Raw genomic sequence first — 19459 nt, 5'->3', positions numbered from 1 at the left:
CATCTACCTTTTCCTAGGAATACAATTCTCCAAATATTTGTCAAGCCTTTTCAGAGGTTGCAATATAGCAATATAAGACTAATAACAAAGCATGAACTGTTGTCTAGGGACCATAAATAACACAGACAGTTCACAAGGACACAGTGTTCTTACACAGACTGAAAGTCTGTGATTTCACAGTGCTCAATAAACTGTTCTTGCCAAAACACTGGATATGGAGTAAGAACTGTGCTTATATGTAATCTTCAAACCTGGGTATAATTACCAAAATTCTTCCTAAAATTATTACAGAATGTCAATCCAACTCTGGCATTTCATGAACATAACAGAATGGTCAAATCTATCACAAGGACATGCAAAACCCATGCGTCCTGACTGTACCCAAAAATAACAGAAATGGCTGGCTAGAGAAACAAAGGAAAGGGGGAACCTTATGCCAAAAAATTCTTCAGGTCTTCAAAAGTCTATAAAATGGTATCATGAGTAGAATCATAAAATCACAGACTGATTTGGATTGGAAGGAACTTTAAATCTCATCTTGTTCCACTCTCCACCATGGATACCTTCCATTATCCCAGGTTGCTCCAAGCTCTGTGCTTGGACCCCCATGGATGGGGCAGCCACAGCTTCTCTGGGCAACCCGTACCAGGGCCTCACAGCAGAGATTTCCTTCTGCAGATAGTTTTGAAAACTCCAGTTATGGAATTCACACCGGAGAATTACGCATTTTCAATGCAGTTTTGCAACTGATATTTGGGGGTCCAGGTCTGTAACTGCCTCCTTTGGCACAATTACAGCCCTTACCTACCCGACTGCCAGGATTAAAGCAAGGCGCTTCAAAGGGAGGTGGGACCTGGAAGCTTTTCTACACTCTGGCTTTAAAATATTAAAATCTTACAGGGGAAAAAAAAAAAACAAAAAAAGAAAAAAAAGAGCGAGGGTTGGAAGGGGAGGAGGCGCTGTGGGTGTTGGCAGTGTGACTCGCTGAAGAGAGCCAGCTGTGTGCAGCGCCGGGCTGCCCTGCTCCCCTGGCAGCTCGGCCGTGCCCGGGTGTCACCTGCTGTCACAGCACCCACCTCACGATGCCTCGGCCGCCAGCCCCGCCGTGCCGTCACTAGAGCCGTCCAAGGTAACGCCGCCGTCTAGCCCTTCTTTTTTTTTTTTTTTTCTTTTTTGTTTTGTTTTGCAAACACTGCAGTGCTTTTCATCTAAAACACCTCTATCACCAGTACGTTTTCAGAGTACTAACTACTTAACGTGCGGGTTACCCAGTTCGCTTTTTCTCCTGTAACAGAGCTGGCTGCTGGATTTCACAAAGAGCCGCAGCTGGGTGCTCTTGCCTCTCAGGGGGTTTTTAGGGAGCCGCGGCCAGTCCTATGTCCGTTCCCGGACTGGAACCTAGGGGACAGACCCGTTCACTTCCCCGCCTCCACCCCCGGGGGGCTGTGGAACGGATTTTAATTGGAATCTGCATTTCGAGCCGTGCGGAACCTCGGCGGCGGGGTGGTGTTTCCTGGGCGGAGGGAAGGCTGGGCGCGGAGCTTGTCCGGGTCGCTCCCGGAAGCCGCCAGGGAATTGCGGCCGGCGGGAGCAGCGGTCCCTACCTGCTTTTCCTCAGAGGAATTAGGGGGCGTTCCTTTTACCGCTGCTGCCTTTGCGTTGAATTTTCTAGGCTGTTTTCAGACATAAAAGTGCCTGGAAGTACTCGCTTCGTCGAGTCAGCCCGGTGACCTGGAGTTTCAACCGGTGAACAGAGCTCTTATTTCACTGATACAAACGGAGGGTGTCGAGCAGGAAAGATGTGAGATTAAAAGTTGTTCCGATACCCGTCGTTGTGCTGGAGTAAGGAGCCAGCTCCCATCCCGGCTGTCAGGCACCCCTGGATCACAGTGGGCTCCCGCTTCCAGCCTGCTGCGAGGAAACCTTGTGGAAACACTGCTTTCAGTTTCCTTGTGGAAAAGCAGCTGCGGTGTCCGGAGCAGCTCCGGACCACCGGGAGATTTGACTTCCATCGCTTTGATTCCTAGAGAGGCTGACCTGGAGCAGAGACTAGACAGAGCAAAAAAAGAATAAAATAGGTATTTATTGAAAGGCCTTAAAAGGATACACCTTGGGCAGTACAAGGGCCTGGCCGGGGTTACACCCAGTATGGATCCTGGTCAGAAGTTTTTACGCTTTTATAAGTTTCAGTTCATCTACATATTGGGGTTAATTATCTAACCACAGCCCCAGGTTATGAAGTCTCAACCCCCTGGCTTGCCCCTTCCCTTCGCCCTTGTTTATACTTTTTGGGTAACAATTGTCCTTGATTGTCTAGCTGGGAAGGGATTGTTGTGTCTAACTACCCTGTGAAGAGAACTTACTAACACCTGATAGGAAGTTTCACATTTACATACCAGGCACCAGAGAATCTGAAAACTGTAAAAGCCAAAACTCAAGGCATCATCTTATGGCAGCTATTTCTCTGTGAGGATTGGGGAACACTGCTCCCACTTCCTTGCACATCTGGCCTTCCAGAAAGCAACTTCGGGAGCTAAAAGGGAACAGCGAGGTCTGAAATGCTGGTATTGACAGCAGCCCGTGGTGAGATGCTTTTATTAAATTTGGGGAGTTGTAATTAATAAAGCTTTCTTGAATGGGGTTAGAAAATAAGAACTATCTTTTCGACAAAAGTAAGTTGCCCTTCCTTCCTGTGTTTTTTTTTTTTTGTTTGTTTTTGTTTTTGTTTTTTTTTTTTTGCATTGTGCACTCATAATGTTCCTATATATGAAGGAGTCTTGTGGCACCTGGGAGCATGTTTTATGGTGATTGTGGTGACACTGGGGTGGTGGCCTTGATGATTTGGAAGGTTTCTGCCAGCCTTGATGGTTCTGTGTGATTTTGAGGTGGTTTGCCCTAGAATATTATTGGACCTTGATTTTTGGATGTGCTAATGATCAGAGTGGGGCACCTCCATAGGATAATCTGGGTCAGGGAAGGGAGTACAGAGAAAATGAATATTACAACAAAGAAATATTTTGCCACCTTAAAAGACACCCTAAGTGCATTTGCTGAAGGCATCTGTGGTTTAGAGTTTTTTTGGGGTATGCTTGTTTTTGGGGGAGGTTGTTTTGGCCTTTTTATTGGGTTGGAGTTGGTTAGTTGGGTTTTTTGTGAGTTTTTTAATTCTGTTTTTTTGTGTAGGGGTGTTGGGGTAGTTTGCTTTTGTTTGTTTGTTTGTTGGGGTTTTTTTTCTGTTAGGTTTGGGGTTTTTGTTAGTCACATAATCTCCAAACTTGGAGCCTCTTGCCTCCAAATTATCTTTCAGCACATGAATGCAAGACCTGGCAACTACCTTAGGAGCCCTAAGGTCTGGCACAATGTTTATTTGAGGGATTAGGGACTGCAGTTTGCCATCACCACTACCAAAAACTGTGTCTCAAAGCCAAACAACAAATACATCCTCACAAAAAAATAAACCCACGTAATGAAACTTTGGAATTTCTAAATAATGATCCCATAGCCAGTTCTTCTGCCAAAGATGGAGTCTTTCTTGCACTTCAGGCATAATAGATGATACAGAAATAAGTTATTTTTTTCTCAGCAAGTATTTTATAAAATCTGTCATACCCTGCAGTCTGGTCACGTAGCCAGGTGGCTCTCAGAGGACTTCTCGTGAGCAGGATGTCATCTGGAAGTCTGATTCCCACAAACTGTATTGAATAAAATACTGGGGGAAAAAAAAAATCAAGGAACTCATTCATTGACTTGAAATGACTTGTAGTTTTAGTAAGTATGATAAATTTTATCTTGGATTTAGGCACAAGTATTTTTTAGCTGCATGAATAGCTGCATCTCTGTTATTTCAGTCCTATGGCATTTGGAAGCTTAACTGGAGCTGTGCTGAGTTTGCATGCTTGTCCTTTGGCAGGTTTGTTTCCATCAGTGCCTTAGGGGCTTGACTGGAATGTGACACATGGAGCCTTGATATTAAAATAGTTGATAGGAATAAAGAGAAAAATACATCTGGTTTGGGTTTTGGCTTTTTCTAAGGTAGAAGCATTAAGAATTATTTTACTTTTTGTTTTATTCAGGGCTCAGAGATGGATTCACCAGAAGGGGCCACAATTAGAAGTGAGCAGAAATTCAGGTAACTTGTATTAAGAGTTGATACAAAACTGTCTCTTAATGCAAACCTGAAACCACAGTGGGAATAAACTGCTGAATATTGAATACAAGAACAACATCATGCCTGAAAATTTGAAATGATCCCAGAAGCTAGTTTCTTCACTGACCAAGTACTTCATGCTCACTGCAGTTGTTTATGAGGAATAGATAATGAGAGGAAACAATTTGGGCTAAATGTAGCAGGAAGGCATGGAGTCATCAAACACATTTCATTTGTAGGCACTATCTGGCAACCATACCTACATGTTTGTTGCTTTGCCTGAGGCTTTTTCAAGTTGAGCATTATAGTTTGACCTAGACAGTTTCAGGGGATTGTGAAATAACAGGTGTTAATAATCTTTATTACCATGTTACCAGGAACTGAAAATCTGTAACAGGAGTTGGGAAAGTCAGAGGAGTTCTTTGTTTCTGTACTACTGAAATCCTTGTTTGGACAGAAGTGATTTTGCTGTATGGTTTATATGCATTTTCACTTCTTTGCTGAGTAATCATGAAAGACAGATTTTCCTCACAATTCCTTGTGCTGGTTTCTGCAGAGACTATGGATGTAACACCAACCCACCTCTGAAAGGGATCTGTGGGTAGTAATGTCTAAATAGTGAGTTGGATGAACCTTGATTTGAACCAGCATGACTGCTATGTTCACACATAGTACAGTGACAATAAATGAGAATAAAATATTTCGCTTTTTCCCAGAAAAAACCCAAAAGTTTGTTTTCTTGGAATATTGTGACTTGTCCCTTTGAAATAGTTCTGCTTCCTTTCTATCACATGTAGTTCAGTCACTGGACAATCTTTTGCCTACTTCTTTCAATATTTCATTGGAAATGGTGTTTGGGTTGCCCAGTGGCCTGGAAATTGGCAATTATCAATTTGGATCTCAGAGATAGCAGTGATTTGAAATTGTTGCCATTTTTTGGCTGGCATTGATCATTCACATTTATTTGTCTGAAATGGCAAAAAGGCTTCAAGGTTATTGTTGGTTTGGGGGAGGCCATGAGCTTCTTGTGGCTGCCCATTTCATTCCTTGTGTAGGAATGGAGAACTCTGTTCCTGCTGGTTGGTTGGTGTTTTGCAGAAGCTTTAATGGCTCATATGAACTTCTGGAATCAGTCCCTGAGCTTCTCAGGCAAGCCAGGAAACACAGTGTGAACAATGAACACTTTTGTTTTCTGTGTTCAAGAAAATTCTTAAAAAGTCTCGTAAGAAAGCAGCCTCGGGACCTTCTCCTGGTGATTGGGACAGGGGTGAGTGCTGCAGTAGCCCCAGGAATCCCAGCACTCTGTTCCTGGAGAAGCTGCATTGAGGCTGTCCTTGGAGCAGCTGAGCAGCTGGAGGTGCTGCACCCGGGGGATGTTGCTGAATTCCGTAAGAAAGTAATCAAAGAGAGAGACCTGCTTGTGGTTGCACATGATCTCATCAGGAAGATGTCACCAGTGAGTATGTTTATAACCTCTGTTAATTTTTACACCTAGTATGTATATGCTAGTTCTGTATAACAGAACTTTTGTTCTAAGGAAGCACTACTTCCAAAAGTTGAATACTTTCTAGTGAAAATGGAAATTTTGTGAGTAATCATGCAGCACACTGTACATTTTGGGGAGGCTGAAACGTCCCTGAATTTTAGTATAAGTTACCATTCATCAGAATTAATGCAAACAAGAGTCCTGACTATTAAATATTTGCTGTATTGTTTCTGAGAAGTGAAAGAGGAATTTCTAGATCTGTGGCTATAACTGGAGAGAGCCTGAAAGTACATGATGACCTTGGGTCATGCATTGTGAATCACCGGTGCAGCTCACACTTCCCTGAGGACAGCCCATGCATGCCCAGTCTCAGTCATTCATCTGAGTTTCCAGAGGTTTTCAAACTGTGTTGACCTTTGGCAAGTCTTCCTTCTAGCTGAAATAATCTGGGTGACAGACATAGTGCTAAGTGTAGGCAGGGCCTCTCAACAGGCCCAGTGTGACAAAAGTCTGCATGTGTTCATAGCAGATTTATAATAAAGTTTTCTCAACCAGGAATGAAAAAACAGAACCCTACCCCCTTCCTTTAATAGTATACCCCAGGGATATCCAGGGTATATTGAATGGCTGAATACTGATAAAATACTGGTATGTCTGAATCCAGGGTAAGCTAATTTTAGTGTTGTTTTATTGTACTTGTATTACAAGCTCTCTTGAGACACCCAGACAATTGTTTGGAGCTACACTAAAAAGCAGCAAGAGCACTGGAACAAACTGAGATTTGTTTTGGGTGATTTTTGGTTAGTGTGCTGTTCAAGCCCTCTTTTACAGGAGTGCTTTGGCATTAAGTAGCCAGATGGTGTGGATTCCTGTGGGAGGCAGTTGTAACAGAGCTTGATGGATGTTCCTCTCCTCTTTCCTCAGCGTACTGGAGACACGAAGCCCAACTTCTTCCAGGATTGCTTAATGGAGGTGTTTGATAATTTAGAACAACACATTCAGAACCCTGTGGTTCTGCAATCCATCCTGAGGCTCATGGAGAGAGGCACAATGGTTCTGACTACAAATTATGATAATTTGCTTGAAATATTTGGTCAGCAACAGGGTAAACCTATGGAATCTTTAGACCTTAAAGATAAGGATAAGGTATGATGAGAGCAGTAAAATTATTAGATTTAATATATGACATGTCAGCACATAAGCTGCACTGAAAGATGTTTTCCTGTTTAAAGAGTCAAGACTAAAGTTGTTAATTGTTCAAGCATGTCTATAAGCTATAGCAGATGCCCAGGCATTTCTTTTACATATCTCTTTATTCTGAATAATCTGGTAACAGTTACCAAGTAGAATTTGATGTGACACATTTGTTAACCATTCCCTGTCATTTACTGGGAAAAACCCACAAATTGCTTAACTTATGTAAAGTCATTGTTGAAATTCCAAATAGAATTTCATCTGGCTGGTAGTTAATTTGCTGTCAGTGCTCCTGGAAGTCGCTTCTTGGTTGACTGGCTGTTTAACCCAAAAAGCCAGAGAGAGTTGCAGTATCAGCCATCACCTTTTTGTTATGATTTGAAGTGAGCTGTGTAATTAGTAATTGCAATCTCTTGCTGTAGGAAAGTGCAAAATAACTTATTTCTGCTTTAAGTGGTTTATAATTCAGTTCAGCTGTATAGTTTTGCATATTCATGGTGAATGTGGCATGTTATAACAAAAGGATGTGTCTTGCATGATCTGCTTTAGGTTCTTCAATGGGCAAGGGGCCATGTAAAATACGGAGTTCTTCATATTCACGGCTTATATACAGATCCCTGTGGAATGGTGCTTGATCCCTCAGGATATAAAGATGTTACTCAAGATCCTGAAGTCATGGTTTGTGTGATAAGATTTTGACTATGTTTTGCCAAACAGTTTTCTTGTAATCACTGCAGACAAGATACCTAAGGCTCTGTGGAATAATATAAATGAAATACTTGGAGACCAGAGGAATTATTCAGAATTGTTCAGAAAGGTGGCTCTGTTGCAAGGGCAGTCTGTACCCTTGGATACTGTGGCTGTTAAATCACAACCAAACCCCTCAGGTGGATGTCAGTTTGTATTGATCCTTGGAAAGAATAGGAGTCTCAAAATACTGGACACCAGGACAAGGATTATCATCGTATGATTGCTAGATTTCTTAGGGGTTTAAACTGGTATCAGCTCTGGATCCTAGACTTAATGTTGTCTTAGCTGTCATAGGAAGTGAAACGTTTGGTCAAGAATATTAATTTTCTTTATTTAGAGACTGACCTAACAGGATCACTATTCTGTCACTCTAATTCTTTCAATTTAAATTCCCTTGCTGGCAACACTTACATGCCTGTTGAAATTCCATGGAATGGCTAGGGTTGGAAGTGGCCTTAAAGATCATCTTGTTGCAATAAAATTATATTTGCATTATAATTTTGCCCTTTTTTTTGTGTAGGAACATTGGTTATGAAATGCCAGTTTGGCCTGGTCCTTAAACATTTGTTTTTTTCAGGTCACTAGTGAGGTTCTGCTCTGCTGGTCCTTTTCTGGCTGATGTACTTTAAAAGTTCTGACCTTGGCTTTTGTCTGCTGAAGTAAATGTGACTCTTCTTTGTTTCTATTCCTTTACAGGAGGTTCTTCAGAACTTGTACCGAACCAAGTCTTTTTTGTTTTTGGGTTGTGGAGAGACTCTGCGTGACCAGATATTCCAAGCTCTTTTTCTTTACACAGTAAAGAACAAAATGGATCTAGAACATTACATGTTGGTGCTTAAAGAAAATGAAGACCACTTTTTTAAGCTGCAGGCAGATATGCTGCTGCATGGAATAAAAGTGGTGTCCTATGGGGACTGCTTCCAACAATTCCCAGAGTATGTCCAGGATCTGACTGCTCAAATCTGCAAACAGAGAAGTCCAGGTAATGTGGCCTCTTCAACAGTACAATCTGGACCAAGTACTGGGCAGTTTGCCCTGCTTGAACACTGCAGCTGATCTGAGGCACTCGTGTGTAGCTTCGTTGCTTGTGGGGGACATGCAGACTTGAAACATGTGGCCAAACTGTAACTAGATTTTTTTTTTTTTTAAATCTGTGGATTTTGGAGGTCTGTAGATTCTTGCAAATTTCATCTTGAATTCTGGATTTGTTTCTTTGTTAGTATTTGGTAAAGATATTTACTTAACATGCATTTATAATGTGAACTACTTCAGTTTATTGAATATTACATTATCAGAAGTCTGATTTGTCTGGAAAAGAGACTAGGAATTGAAGGGATTAACTGGTAGGATAAGCTGGTTGAGCCACAGTATCTGACTGAGCATGGAATGGGAAATTAAGTCAGTGCATCCAGTAAGCATTTGGCTTAAGAGTTACAAAGAGAATGAAGAGAAACAGCTGTACGTCTAAGGAAGATTTCTTTAATGTTTTCCAAACAAGGACAGTTCTGTTTTGTTTTATTCAGAGAACAGAGGAAAATAACTGAATGACCTTGGGAAGCATTGCTGTTTGACAGGTCTTTTATTTATAATTTCAATGAAACTGTTTTTTCCAAAATTATTTGTAAGTGGTGGATAGCAGGAACCTTTTCCTGAAAGTTCATGCCCAAATTAATATAGTTTTTGTGACTTGATGAATATTCCAATTAGACTGCATTATGTTTTTCTTTCCATGAAGGCTAGAAAAAAATATTTATCACACAAGTGAGATTTGAGGAAGTTTGACTGCATCAGACTTGCAAGAGGAGGGATCTTACTCAGATTTGAAAATCTCACTATCTCATTTACAAGTCAAGATCCGAAGCAAAACTGCTTTCAGGTGTGCAGAACTGCTCTGTACATCAACAACTGTCAGGGTTTGGTTTTTTATGCCTAGCTCTCTTCTAAACTGTAGCAGAGAGAATTTGTTAAAAGGGTTATATTAAAGAAATGAGAAACACAGAACCAAAATAATCCTGATGCACACTGGTGACTACAGGCCCCTGGACACTTACTGGAAAAGGAACACAGCAATCCAGGAATCCTGGAATGCTTTGAGGACCACTTCCTAGGAGAGGTCAACAGAGGAGAGGCTCAGCTGGACCTGAGGTCAGGGTTGGTAGTATCCTGGGCTAGAGTAATCATGTCCTGGTGGAATTCTCAATCTGCTAAACCATGATGAAGTTGCTTAGCCATATTATTTGAAAAATTGTGTCAAATGGGGAAGTTCCCACTGACTGGAAAAGAGGAAACATAACCCCCACTTTTAAAAGGGGAAAAAAGGAAGACTTGGGGGATGTGGGTGAAAATGGGCTGCATGGTCACACTCAGGGCTGTGGTCAGTGGTTTTATGTGTGGATGGAAACTGTTGGAAGCTGTGTCCTCCAGGAGTCTGTGTTAGGACCAGGAAGAACCATGTAATGGCTTTGATGGGTATGTAGACTATGAGCTCATGTGGGTCCTCAGCAGGTAACAGCAAGCTGAGGGCTGTGGTTGTAGGGAAGGTGTCACAGCCAGAGACCTGGATAGGCTAGAGAGGTAGGGCTGTGCAATCACCAAGCTCAGCAAGGCCAAGGTTCTGCAGCTGGGTCAGAGTAATTGGAAACACAAATCCAGGCTGGGGATGAGCAGATGGAGCAATCCTGATGGGCAGGCGGACCTTGGGGGTGCTGGTGGCTGAGAGCTGGACAGGCTCCATCCCAGAAACTCCCCTGTGCTGGGCTGAGACCCCAGTGTGGGCAGAGGGGGAGTTCTGCTCCTCTGCTCTGCTCAGGTGAGACCCCACCTGCAGAGCTGCACATCAGAAGGACATGGAGCTGCTGCAAGTGGGTCCAGAGGTGAGCAGTAAAGATTATCAGGGGCTGCAGTACCTCTGCTTCTCAGGCTGTGAGAACTGGGGGTGTTCAGCGTGGAGAAGAGTCTAGAGAGATCTTAACAGCAACCTTCCAGTGCTTTAAGGGGCAGCCAGAGAGCTGGAGAGGAACTTTTGGACAAAGGCACCTAGGGACAGGACAAGGACAAATGGCTGCAAACTGAAAGGGCATAGATTTAGATTAAAAAGGACGTGTTTGTATGATCAGAATGGTGGGATCCTGGCACAGGTTACCCAGAGAAGCGGTGGCTGCCCCATCCCTGCCAGGTTGGATGGGGCTGAGAGCAACCTGGAATAGTGGAAGGTGTCCCTGCCTATGGCAGGATGGGTGGAACTGGATGAACTTTTAACATCTCTTTCAAACCAGAGTATTCTGAGATTCTAAATACAAGCTTGCTGGTTTGGGATGGTGCATAGAAGTATAAAAACTTCCTGGATGCTCATGTGTGTTGTTGATGTCTCTTACACTTCTCTAGATGCTGATCGGGTGGACAGCACAACGCTGTTGGGTAAGTAATGTTTTTATTTCACAGAAAGTTCCACAATCCTACCAACGCCAGAAAAATACCCCTCTTATTTCCAAAGTTATTGGTGTCCAGAGCTCTGATTTAGCTCTGGAGGTTTGCTGAAGGCTCTTCTTTTTACTCTCTGGTTTTCTTTCTGCCTAGCAGCAGGTAACTGATGGTCTTTTCAGGTCTATCAAATGACAAATTATAGTATTACCACAGAGTACTCTGGTCAATGTTAGCAACTTTTCATATATCTTTTCTGGAACCTTTATATGCTAACATCATTAAGATATTAAGCTTAGATTTCCAAATACAGGTTTCTGTTCCAAAGGCCCTCCTTAAGGGGGTCAGGAAGAGTGAATCTCGAGGGTGTGGTACTGAAGATGATTTTTCAGCTGATCTGTTCAGGTTGCTTTGTGGTATTTCTGTGAATAACCCGAGCAATAATACATTCTAATTGATGAAAAAAATACAGCAAACCAACTTTAAAAGATTCCACTCCTCAGAAATCTGTGCTGCTGCAGCCAACATCAGAACTGTATGGAATTACTATCTGGTACTGCATGTAAGGGTCTTCGGCAGTGCAGGAGGTGAAAAATAACCCTGCTCTTTCCCAATAAAAAGTACACAAGCTCCAAGACACTTGTGTGCAGGTGTAAAGACTGAGATTAGTTTTATAATTCCAGTGGGATTTTATACTTGCCCTTCTCTCAACTGAGTTCATAAATCCCATTTTCAATAAAGTACAATTGGCTAGAAGAGAAACCAAAACCTGAAGTACAATTCATTGTAGTTCTTCTTAACACTCTTTCGTAACTTGTTAGCACCATCTTTAGGCAATTTTAGCACCTGTTTACTTGTAGTTCAGAATATAGACCAAGCAAAAAAAAACCAAGATAATTACTGTGCATAATACCCCATAAAAATCTAAGTTAATGTTCTGGTTTTGAAGCAATTTTTATTCCATCTATGTTACTCTTTATTTACACTGTTTATGTACTTCCAACAGCAGCTTACACCAAGGATTCAGGAATAGTCAAATTGGGACCATTGGAGTAATTTATTTCAACCCTCCAGCCCCAGCTGGGGCATCTGAATAAGGGATCCAGACTCACATGTGAGCTCCACAAGAGTTAGCTTCAGCAAAAAGCAGCTGAATCCTGAGCTGTTCTTTTGTGTCAGTACTAGAGATCAGTTTGAGGGGAGAGCTTGAGCCCAGAATCCAACTATGAGAACCTCAGGGGAACTAGGATAGTGTTTATCTTGCTAGCTGGTGCTTATAATAAAAAATACACCAAGCACATGGATGTAGGAATATTAATGTGTTTTCTTTCCCCTCTCTCACCCCAGGAACTTCATGTGTGGGCTGTGCTAAAAGGAAGTTAGGAGAAAGCAGCACTGATTCTCCTAAGAGGGTCAAGCGGCCAGATAATGATATACCCACTCTTGAATGAAAAAGCCCCAAGTACCCCCAAGGCTCACCCCAGAAGCTTTTTAACAGTAGGTGTTTTACATCTGCTGCAGGGAAAGTTTTGAGCTGGTATTTCCATGTTTTTCAGTAGAATAAAATTGTACATACTAGCTTTCTCTTTTCTAAAGCCATAAATGTGTCATGTGTGTAAAGCTTGAGAGTCAAATGAATCACTCTCCCTGGCACTGCCAGACCACTCAGGCAGGACCTGCAGGGTCAGACAGAAGCTGATGCAACTTCTCTTTGCATTTACGTGAAGCCACCTGGACCAAACTTCCCCAACTGAAGCCAAACATTTGAATCTGTCAGAAGTGCCTCTTGGCACACCTGCCTTTGAAATAGAGGGGCTTCAGTTCTCCCAGCAGCTGAACTGCAGGTGTGTTCTGGATTCTTCAGGAGTCTTGCAGGCATTAGTCTCTGAACCCTGAGTCCTGCACGATAGTGCTGTTCCACATTTACAGAACCCATAGCATGATGACCTACCTGCTTTCCACTTTTGGCGTGAGGATTTGTTTTTTCCTTGGATAAGGCACAAGATCACATGAGGAGAGAAGGCTGAAGCGTGCTGCATCTGTGGGGACAGACTACAGGGCAGGCACTCCCTGACCTCTCTACAGTGGGTTCCTGTGAAAATGTTTTAAATACTGCTACATCACAGACTGTGCTGCCTTCTGCCTTGGACAGCACGTAACAGTCTTGCAGTGGAGTGAAACCCAGTCAGTATCAAAGGATCCATCTGCAGGTGGATTCCTAGCGTGTAAGTTTGCCTTTGGTTGAACTGCTTCAAGGGTGAAGGGCAAGGCCCAGCAAGGCAAGGCCCAGCAGCACCAGCATGACAGAATTCCCACTGCAGCTGCCAGCACTGTAGACACCTGTAGTTTTCCAGTCAGCTGGCTCTCACCTCAGTGTCTGCAGGAGATCATGTCCAGGGCTGTTCATTGTGCTGATGATCACAGGTGCCTGGCAGGACTGAAGGATTACTCCTGTCAGGTTTTCCTGTCAGGTTTTCCTGTGGCTGCTCCTAAGGATTTCTGTTATACCTCCTGAGATCAGGTCACATGGTATTGGAGTTTTACAGGAAGGGCAAGGGGTAGGTCTGGCAGGTTACCTTTTTCTCTGAACTGTGGTTTGGCAGGTCTTAACTCCCCTGTCAAACAAGCACCTCCTGAGGTTCCGTGGGACAAAAAGCTTCAGTTAGGTGCACTGTTAGAATGCTGCTGTGCTCCTGCAGACCTTTACAGGCAGCCCAGAGCCACCCTGTTCCTCTTAAAGGATCTATTTACACAAAGATCTCTTCTGATAATTTTATTTTAGCATCACAAAGAGCATTATCTGTGAGACTAGCCTCTAACATAAGCTTCTGCAGTCAGCATGAACAGGCTGCTTTGGAAACTGGTAAGTCAGGCTCTTGTGGATCCTGATGATCAGCTCAGAACATTTCACCTGTTGCTTCAAGCCGAAGCAAAATCCATCACTTGCACTGAGGTATTTATGACCCTGGTTATTACCACTACTTAAACCCTAAAGTCGTGCAACTCCTTATCATGTGCTTGAAGTTGGGTGACAGTAAGAAATCCCTCCCCCTTGGTAAGGATCGGCTAACACCCACCCAGCACTGGTGATTCTTCCTTTATAGATACTGCTGCACTGTAGCTTGTCGAGCAGTCCTCAAAAGCAGAAGAATGAAGGGTTATTTTATCTCCAAACACATCTGTTACTGGATTCTTAATTAAGGCACTGATGCTGACTCATGCCTCAGAGTAAATTTATTCAATGAAGTGTAGCAATAACACAAGTATTTGATAAACATCTGTATTCCTGTGAAACATGTTACACTCCTGTTCAGACAATCTTCCTCCCTGAGGCAGGATCCCCACAGGCTCAGCACAAGCCGGGGCTCACAGCACATGAGAGGGAACTATGTGTAAACAACCCACAGGACAAAAGGAACCTGCTCTGTGAACACAAGATATAATTATTATGAACAACCACAAACCAAGGGAAGCTCTTCAGCACACAAAGAGGTGGAACATAAGCCAGATAAAGTGATTCCAGCTTTCAGTTTTCTTTAACCAACTTAATAAACTTTAGATGAATGTTCATTAACTTTCACCTACTTAGATGAAAAAGTAACCAGCAAAATAACTTCAGTGTACTGGGACAGCTTCAGAATAACATTACAGTTTTCTATAGTTATATATATATTTCATTTGCCTCTAACATCTGACTCATTCTTTCCACTTCTGATGAAGTGAAATAGCTCAGAGATGAAATTTTTCAAGGTTACATCACAGCTCTACAGCAGCATTGTAAGTTTTTGTGAAGTTAACTAATACTTGTGTAAGATTGCAGCAGAAGACTGAAGTCTTTCTGGTTGTCAGAGAAGTCACCCAAGATAATGAACACATTCCAGTACCTTACTCTTTAGAAAGGAGGAATTAATCCTATCTGAAGGCAAATAGATGCAGCTACAACATGAAAGGTCCTGACTGGAGCAGTGAGCACCTGAACAGTGTGCTGGCGCTATGGACTTTTCCTAAGAAAAGCAAGAGCCTTGTTTTTTGGAATACTGTACTTATGGAACTGAACCCGCAGCCCTTCTTACAGCTGAAATACTTGGAATGAAAGCTTTGGCTACCAGCATGCACACCTCAGAAATAGCCTCGGTAATAGCCTCTATAACAAAACTTCATCAAGGAGTAGCAGTTGATTCCCTTAATATTTTGCAAAACTGCTTCACTTGAAAAGCAAACATTTCCTTGTCAACCTCTAATAGCCACATTCAAACCCAGAATTTGTAACAATCAGCTGTGAACCCAGTTCCTGTTGTCACCTGGCCCTGACACCATCCATGCACTATTCAAAGAGTGAATCACGGCTGGGCTTCTCTGCTGTATCCTGCTCTTCCTCCTCTTGGTATTCAGTAAGATCCAAGGTCAGGACTTGGCTGAACATAGTATCATCATGCTGAGAAGGAGGATCACACAATGTAACACACTTCTGGTAGGTGAAATAAACATTTCATCACTATTAGATGCAATCATGAGTTTGAGTTCCCCAAAGGATGTTCCCTGGAGCCAGTGCCTACACAGCAAGACTCAGGCAGGCACCAACTAAGTGTGCTTGATTCACTGGAGCAACACTTCAGGTGTGACCCAGTACTTCAACAACCCCATGTGCGTTATTTACCATAATTAATTGTTACCTCAGGACACACTCCTATCAATGCATCTGCCTTGCAAAAAAACTCTTCCTTCAGGGAAATGACTATCATTTGGGACTGTTCATGTGCCTGTTCTCTAATGAAACGCGAGACCTTTGGAAAGAAACCAAGTATTTCAGTTAGTTCTGGCAACTTGAAACAATGCTGTAATTAGGGAATGGTGAGGGAAGAACTGAACTATGCTAGCTGCAGAATTCCATCATGAAATAAGATTGCTAAAATGAGAAATCAGTTTTAAAAGCCAGGTATTTTGCATGGTTTTAAGACAACCCCCCTCAGTTGTGCTGCTTTTTGAAAACATTTAAGAAAGCAATTGTTCATTCCAATGAATAAAGCTACAAAAAAACACCAGTGCCAATGAACAACAATTTTTCTTTCTGTAACTAGAGTGGAAATTCCTAAATAAGTTTTTTTTTAAAGGTGAAAAGTTTGCTACTGGCTGTATAATAACAAATTAGTTCACTGCAGACAGCAGCAAGTTTCTCAATGATAATGCAACTTAAAGGTACAAAATTTAAGTTACTAACTAGTGAGTGTTCAGTGTCCCCCAAAATAAATGAAATGCTGCATAAAGGAAAACCAGTACATTTTTAATGAGCCCTCTGCCCGCACAGTTCTATCTATACGACATGGAAATTAATTTTTTAACAGAAGACCTGTTAGTAAGTTACAGGAAGAACTGTTGTAAGTTACAAACTTCTATTTGTTCTATTATTTTTATCAAAATTTCAGAGTATACTTCCGATTAGTGAGAGATCTGCTTTAATACATCATCAATCAAAGAAAGGAAAGAAACAAATTAATTTCTTATGATAAAAATAGATGCCAATGAGTACCAGCAACGATCTTTCACAGATCAGTTTTGCTCACTTGTATTTAAATTTAGCTCTTGAATTGAATTGAGAAATCCAGGTGCATAGAGGCAAAGTACTATTTCCAGTACTTTGAAAAGAATGGTGCTTAGCACATCCTTAGGCATGAAGGGGACTTCTCTTCTGCCAGGCAGAATCAGCCTCCTCAGAGAGGCAAAGTGCAGCAAAGTGCCTAGTGCACTCTACCATCAGCTCTGTTAATGCATCACAGATAGCCTGTATGGAAAGCTGGCAACATCCCAGAAATCCCCACCTTCGTTCAATGTGTACAGGACTGGGGCATGTCTAATTGCAAAAGGAACTTATCTGGATTAGTAAAGTCATCCAGGTAATAACCAGGCAAGGACGTGCCCTGCCCAGCTCCAAGACACAGCTAGGAAACACACCAGCCAGCCACCCCAGACAGTACAGAGATGGGCAGTGCTCATCACCTGACACACCACAGCTTCCATGAAAAGCAGAAATGTGAAGTTCAGCAGTAAATGGTGTAACAGTAAAGGAAAGCCTGGAGTCAGCCTGCACTGCTCCAAGTCATCAGCCTTGAGACATCTGAGTCCAGAAAGAATTAACACACAGAAAACATGACACTGGTATTTAACCAGAATCCATCATCTTAGAGTGGTCCTGAGTGAGACTCATCAGCAGAGCAATATCTGATAGAAGCTCAGCTCACAGAGGTTCTGTAATCTTGTTTTTGCTCATGTCACTGAGAGCCAAACCCTAAAGCTTCCTTAGGGATCTTTACTACAGCCCCACTACATCCCATCTAATGCTGGTGAAACACTGCACCAGGTTAAAACAACCTCAGGGCCAGGGTAACCCTTGCAGACTTGCATCCCAAGGATTATTTAGGGAATTCAGGTTCAGGAACCTCTCACAGTGAGTCAGTAATCTCCAAGAAGGAACTGAATTCTATCTGGCAGGCACAAGTGGTAGAGCTTCCCAACTATTTATTCCAGAGGTACCCTTCCAAGCAAGCTCTGGGGTACTTGGTGGATCATAGTTAATGCCATCAGGGGAAAAACCAAAATGTTTGGTGTTGAAACAACTGCTTTTGTTTGTTAGGCTCTACCTAGACTGACATTAGCAGTAATGCTAATTCTGAAAAAAGTGCTTCCACAGAAGAAAATCCAGGCATATGTGGAGAGCTTGAAGATTCCTCCCTACAAACAATCCCCCTGTTCTGAGCCTCCCCCTCACAGGGGCTGCCATGCACAATTTCAATCTCTGCTGTTTGTACTCCAGCTTCAGTTCTTGTTATATTGAACTGTTATTGACAAAAAGGGAAAGATAAATTGAGATGGCAGGAAGGTGTTTTAATCAAGAAAAGTGTGTGACTAAAATGACTGGAGCAACAGCTTAATTGGTACTAATGCAAAAATAGTTACTAAGCCAATTATATGAAACACTCCACTGACAGAATGACTTGGTTTCCATATGCAGACACGCTTCTTGGACCCAAGGGAACTCCAAGGCCTTACCAATTCCAAGGAGCACAATCCCCAGGTGCCCTCCAGATCAGACTGTGCCACAGAATACACCTGTACACCTTCACACTCCTCACATCTCCTCTCACCTTCACAATTTAGAGGCCAGTCAAACACAATTGAATTAGGGATTTAAATTTTTCCCCTATCTCACAGACTCATTACTTCAGCCCTAATCCAATCTAATCTAAAACAGGTTCAGTCAGGTTAATCAATCTTTGTATCCCAACAACCTGCAATGGAAATAGCCACCCTTCTGCAAAAGGTAACAGATATTGTCAGTAGAAGAGCAACTTACTTTATCAATGTTTGTGTTGTCCAGTGGAGCATCTATCTCATCCAAAATGAAAAAAGGAGCTGGACGAAAGCTGTAGAAAACAAGACAATATTTTGTATTGAAATACTAAAATGTTAATCAACATTCTAATTATTTACTTATTCCATAAATAAAGTTGATAGTATTTTGCAATATTACTTTTATATTTATTATAATTAAGTATCATCTAACATTTAATATTAAATAATATACAAGAAATTAACAGTTAATATTTTAATTGAAATGAAATTCTACATTGAATATATAAAGTAATGACAGATAAAGGAATAAGGACTTCAGCAATGCTTGATTTAGCAGAATTTTTTTTAAAATGCGTGTAAATGTAACACTATTTATTTCTATCACCTACTTGGCCAGACACTTGGAGAATACCCTAATACTTGTTTTTTTTCCCCCTCAATAATCCCAGAACAGTTCTTTTACCTGTGTATGGCAAACACAAGAGCCAGGGCTGCCACTGTTCTTTCCCCTCCTGACAAACTGTCCATTGGCATAAAGCGCTTGCCTGGAGCCACACAGTGAAAGCCAATGCCTTCCAGATAGGGCTCCTCAGGATTTTCAAGACTAAGGAATGCCTGAAACAAATGCATTTCATTGTTAATAGTTAGATTTATTAAATTATTTAGAAAGGTATTTTTTAGATTTAAATACTGCCTGAGCTAGTGAGGAAACCAGTGAGTTTGCTTCACATCTGGAGAACCTGTTCATCCATTCTGAGAGCAGCAGTATCCAGTTCCCAGAGAATATGATGCCACATATTTGTTTGTTCCAAACTTTCAACTACTGAACAAACTTGATTTTATCACCTTTTATGTAACTGCTTTGATTTTTTTAGTTATTAAAATGTTAAGAATTCAGAAGCAGATTTCTCCTTTTTGTTTTTTTTTTTTTTTTTTGCCTGGAAGACAATATTTTTGCAACATTACCTTTTTTTGGTGAAAGGTTAGCTTTACAGAACCTAGCTTTGAGCTGGACTGCTTGTATTAAAGTCTTTTTCTGTACTTTGTATCCCGGCTCCCAGGGACAAAATTTAAAAGCATTATTTTAAAGGAACCACATTTTTCCTAACCACTAA

The 19459-nt window shown here is 41.9% G+C and overlaps 2 protein-coding genes across 9 annotated transcripts in view; one reads left to right on the top strand and one right to left on the bottom strand.

Annotated features, from left to right (window-relative positions):
* Positions 1–937: 937 nt before the first annotated feature.
* Positions 938–12592, top strand: FAM118A (family with sequence similarity 118 member A). 6 transcript variants are annotated; one of them, XM_079304823.1, is made up of 9 exons: positions 1604–1801; positions 1946–2078; positions 4074–4129; positions 5351–5603; positions 6558–6779; positions 7377–7505; positions 8274–8559; positions 10962–10994; positions 12345–12592. In XM_079304823.1, exons 3-9 carry the CDS (start codon positions 4083–4085, stop codon positions 12446–12448), a joined length of 1074 nt encoding a protein of 357 aa, XP_079160949.1. In that variant the 5' UTR covers positions 1604–1801; positions 1946–2078; positions 4074–4082; the 3' UTR covers positions 12449–12592. The 6 variants fall into 6 exon arrangements, with proteins under 6 accessions (XP_079160946.1, XP_079160949.1, XP_079160944.1 ...); XM_079304820.1 differs by lacking the exons at positions 1604–1801; positions 1946–2078 and adding an exon at positions 938–1129; XM_079304818.1 differs by lacking the exon at positions 1946–2078 and having other exon boundaries at positions 1785–1801; positions 5203–5603.
* Positions 12593–14219: 1627 nt separating this feature from the next.
* The window catches only part of SMC1B (structural maintenance of chromosomes 1B), a 30047-nt gene continuing 24807 nt past the window's right edge, over positions 14220–19459 (bottom strand). For all 3 annotated transcript variants that reach the window (XM_079304805.1, XM_079304806.1, XM_079304807.1), the window contains exons 22-25: positions 18808–18959; positions 18346–18415; positions 15671–15781; positions 14220–15432 (exon numbers count right to left, since the gene is read on the bottom strand). In XM_079304805.1, coding sequence (XP_079160931.1) covers positions 15322–15432; positions 15671–15781; positions 18346–18415; positions 18808–18959 — 444 coding nt within the window. In that variant the 3' untranslated portion in view covers positions 14220–15321. The remainder of the gene's footprint in view (positions 15433–15670; positions 15782–18345; positions 18416–18807; positions 18960–19459) is intronic.

This window comes from Erithacus rubecula, assembly GCF_903797595.1.
Source record: "Erithacus rubecula genome assembly, chromosome: 4".
NCBI classification, from domain to species: domain Eukaryota; kingdom Metazoa; phylum Chordata; class Aves; order Passeriformes; family Muscicapidae; genus Erithacus; species Erithacus rubecula.
The sequence above is the reverse complement of the archived record's forward strand: the minus strand, read 5'-3'. Positions and strand labels throughout refer to the sequence as shown.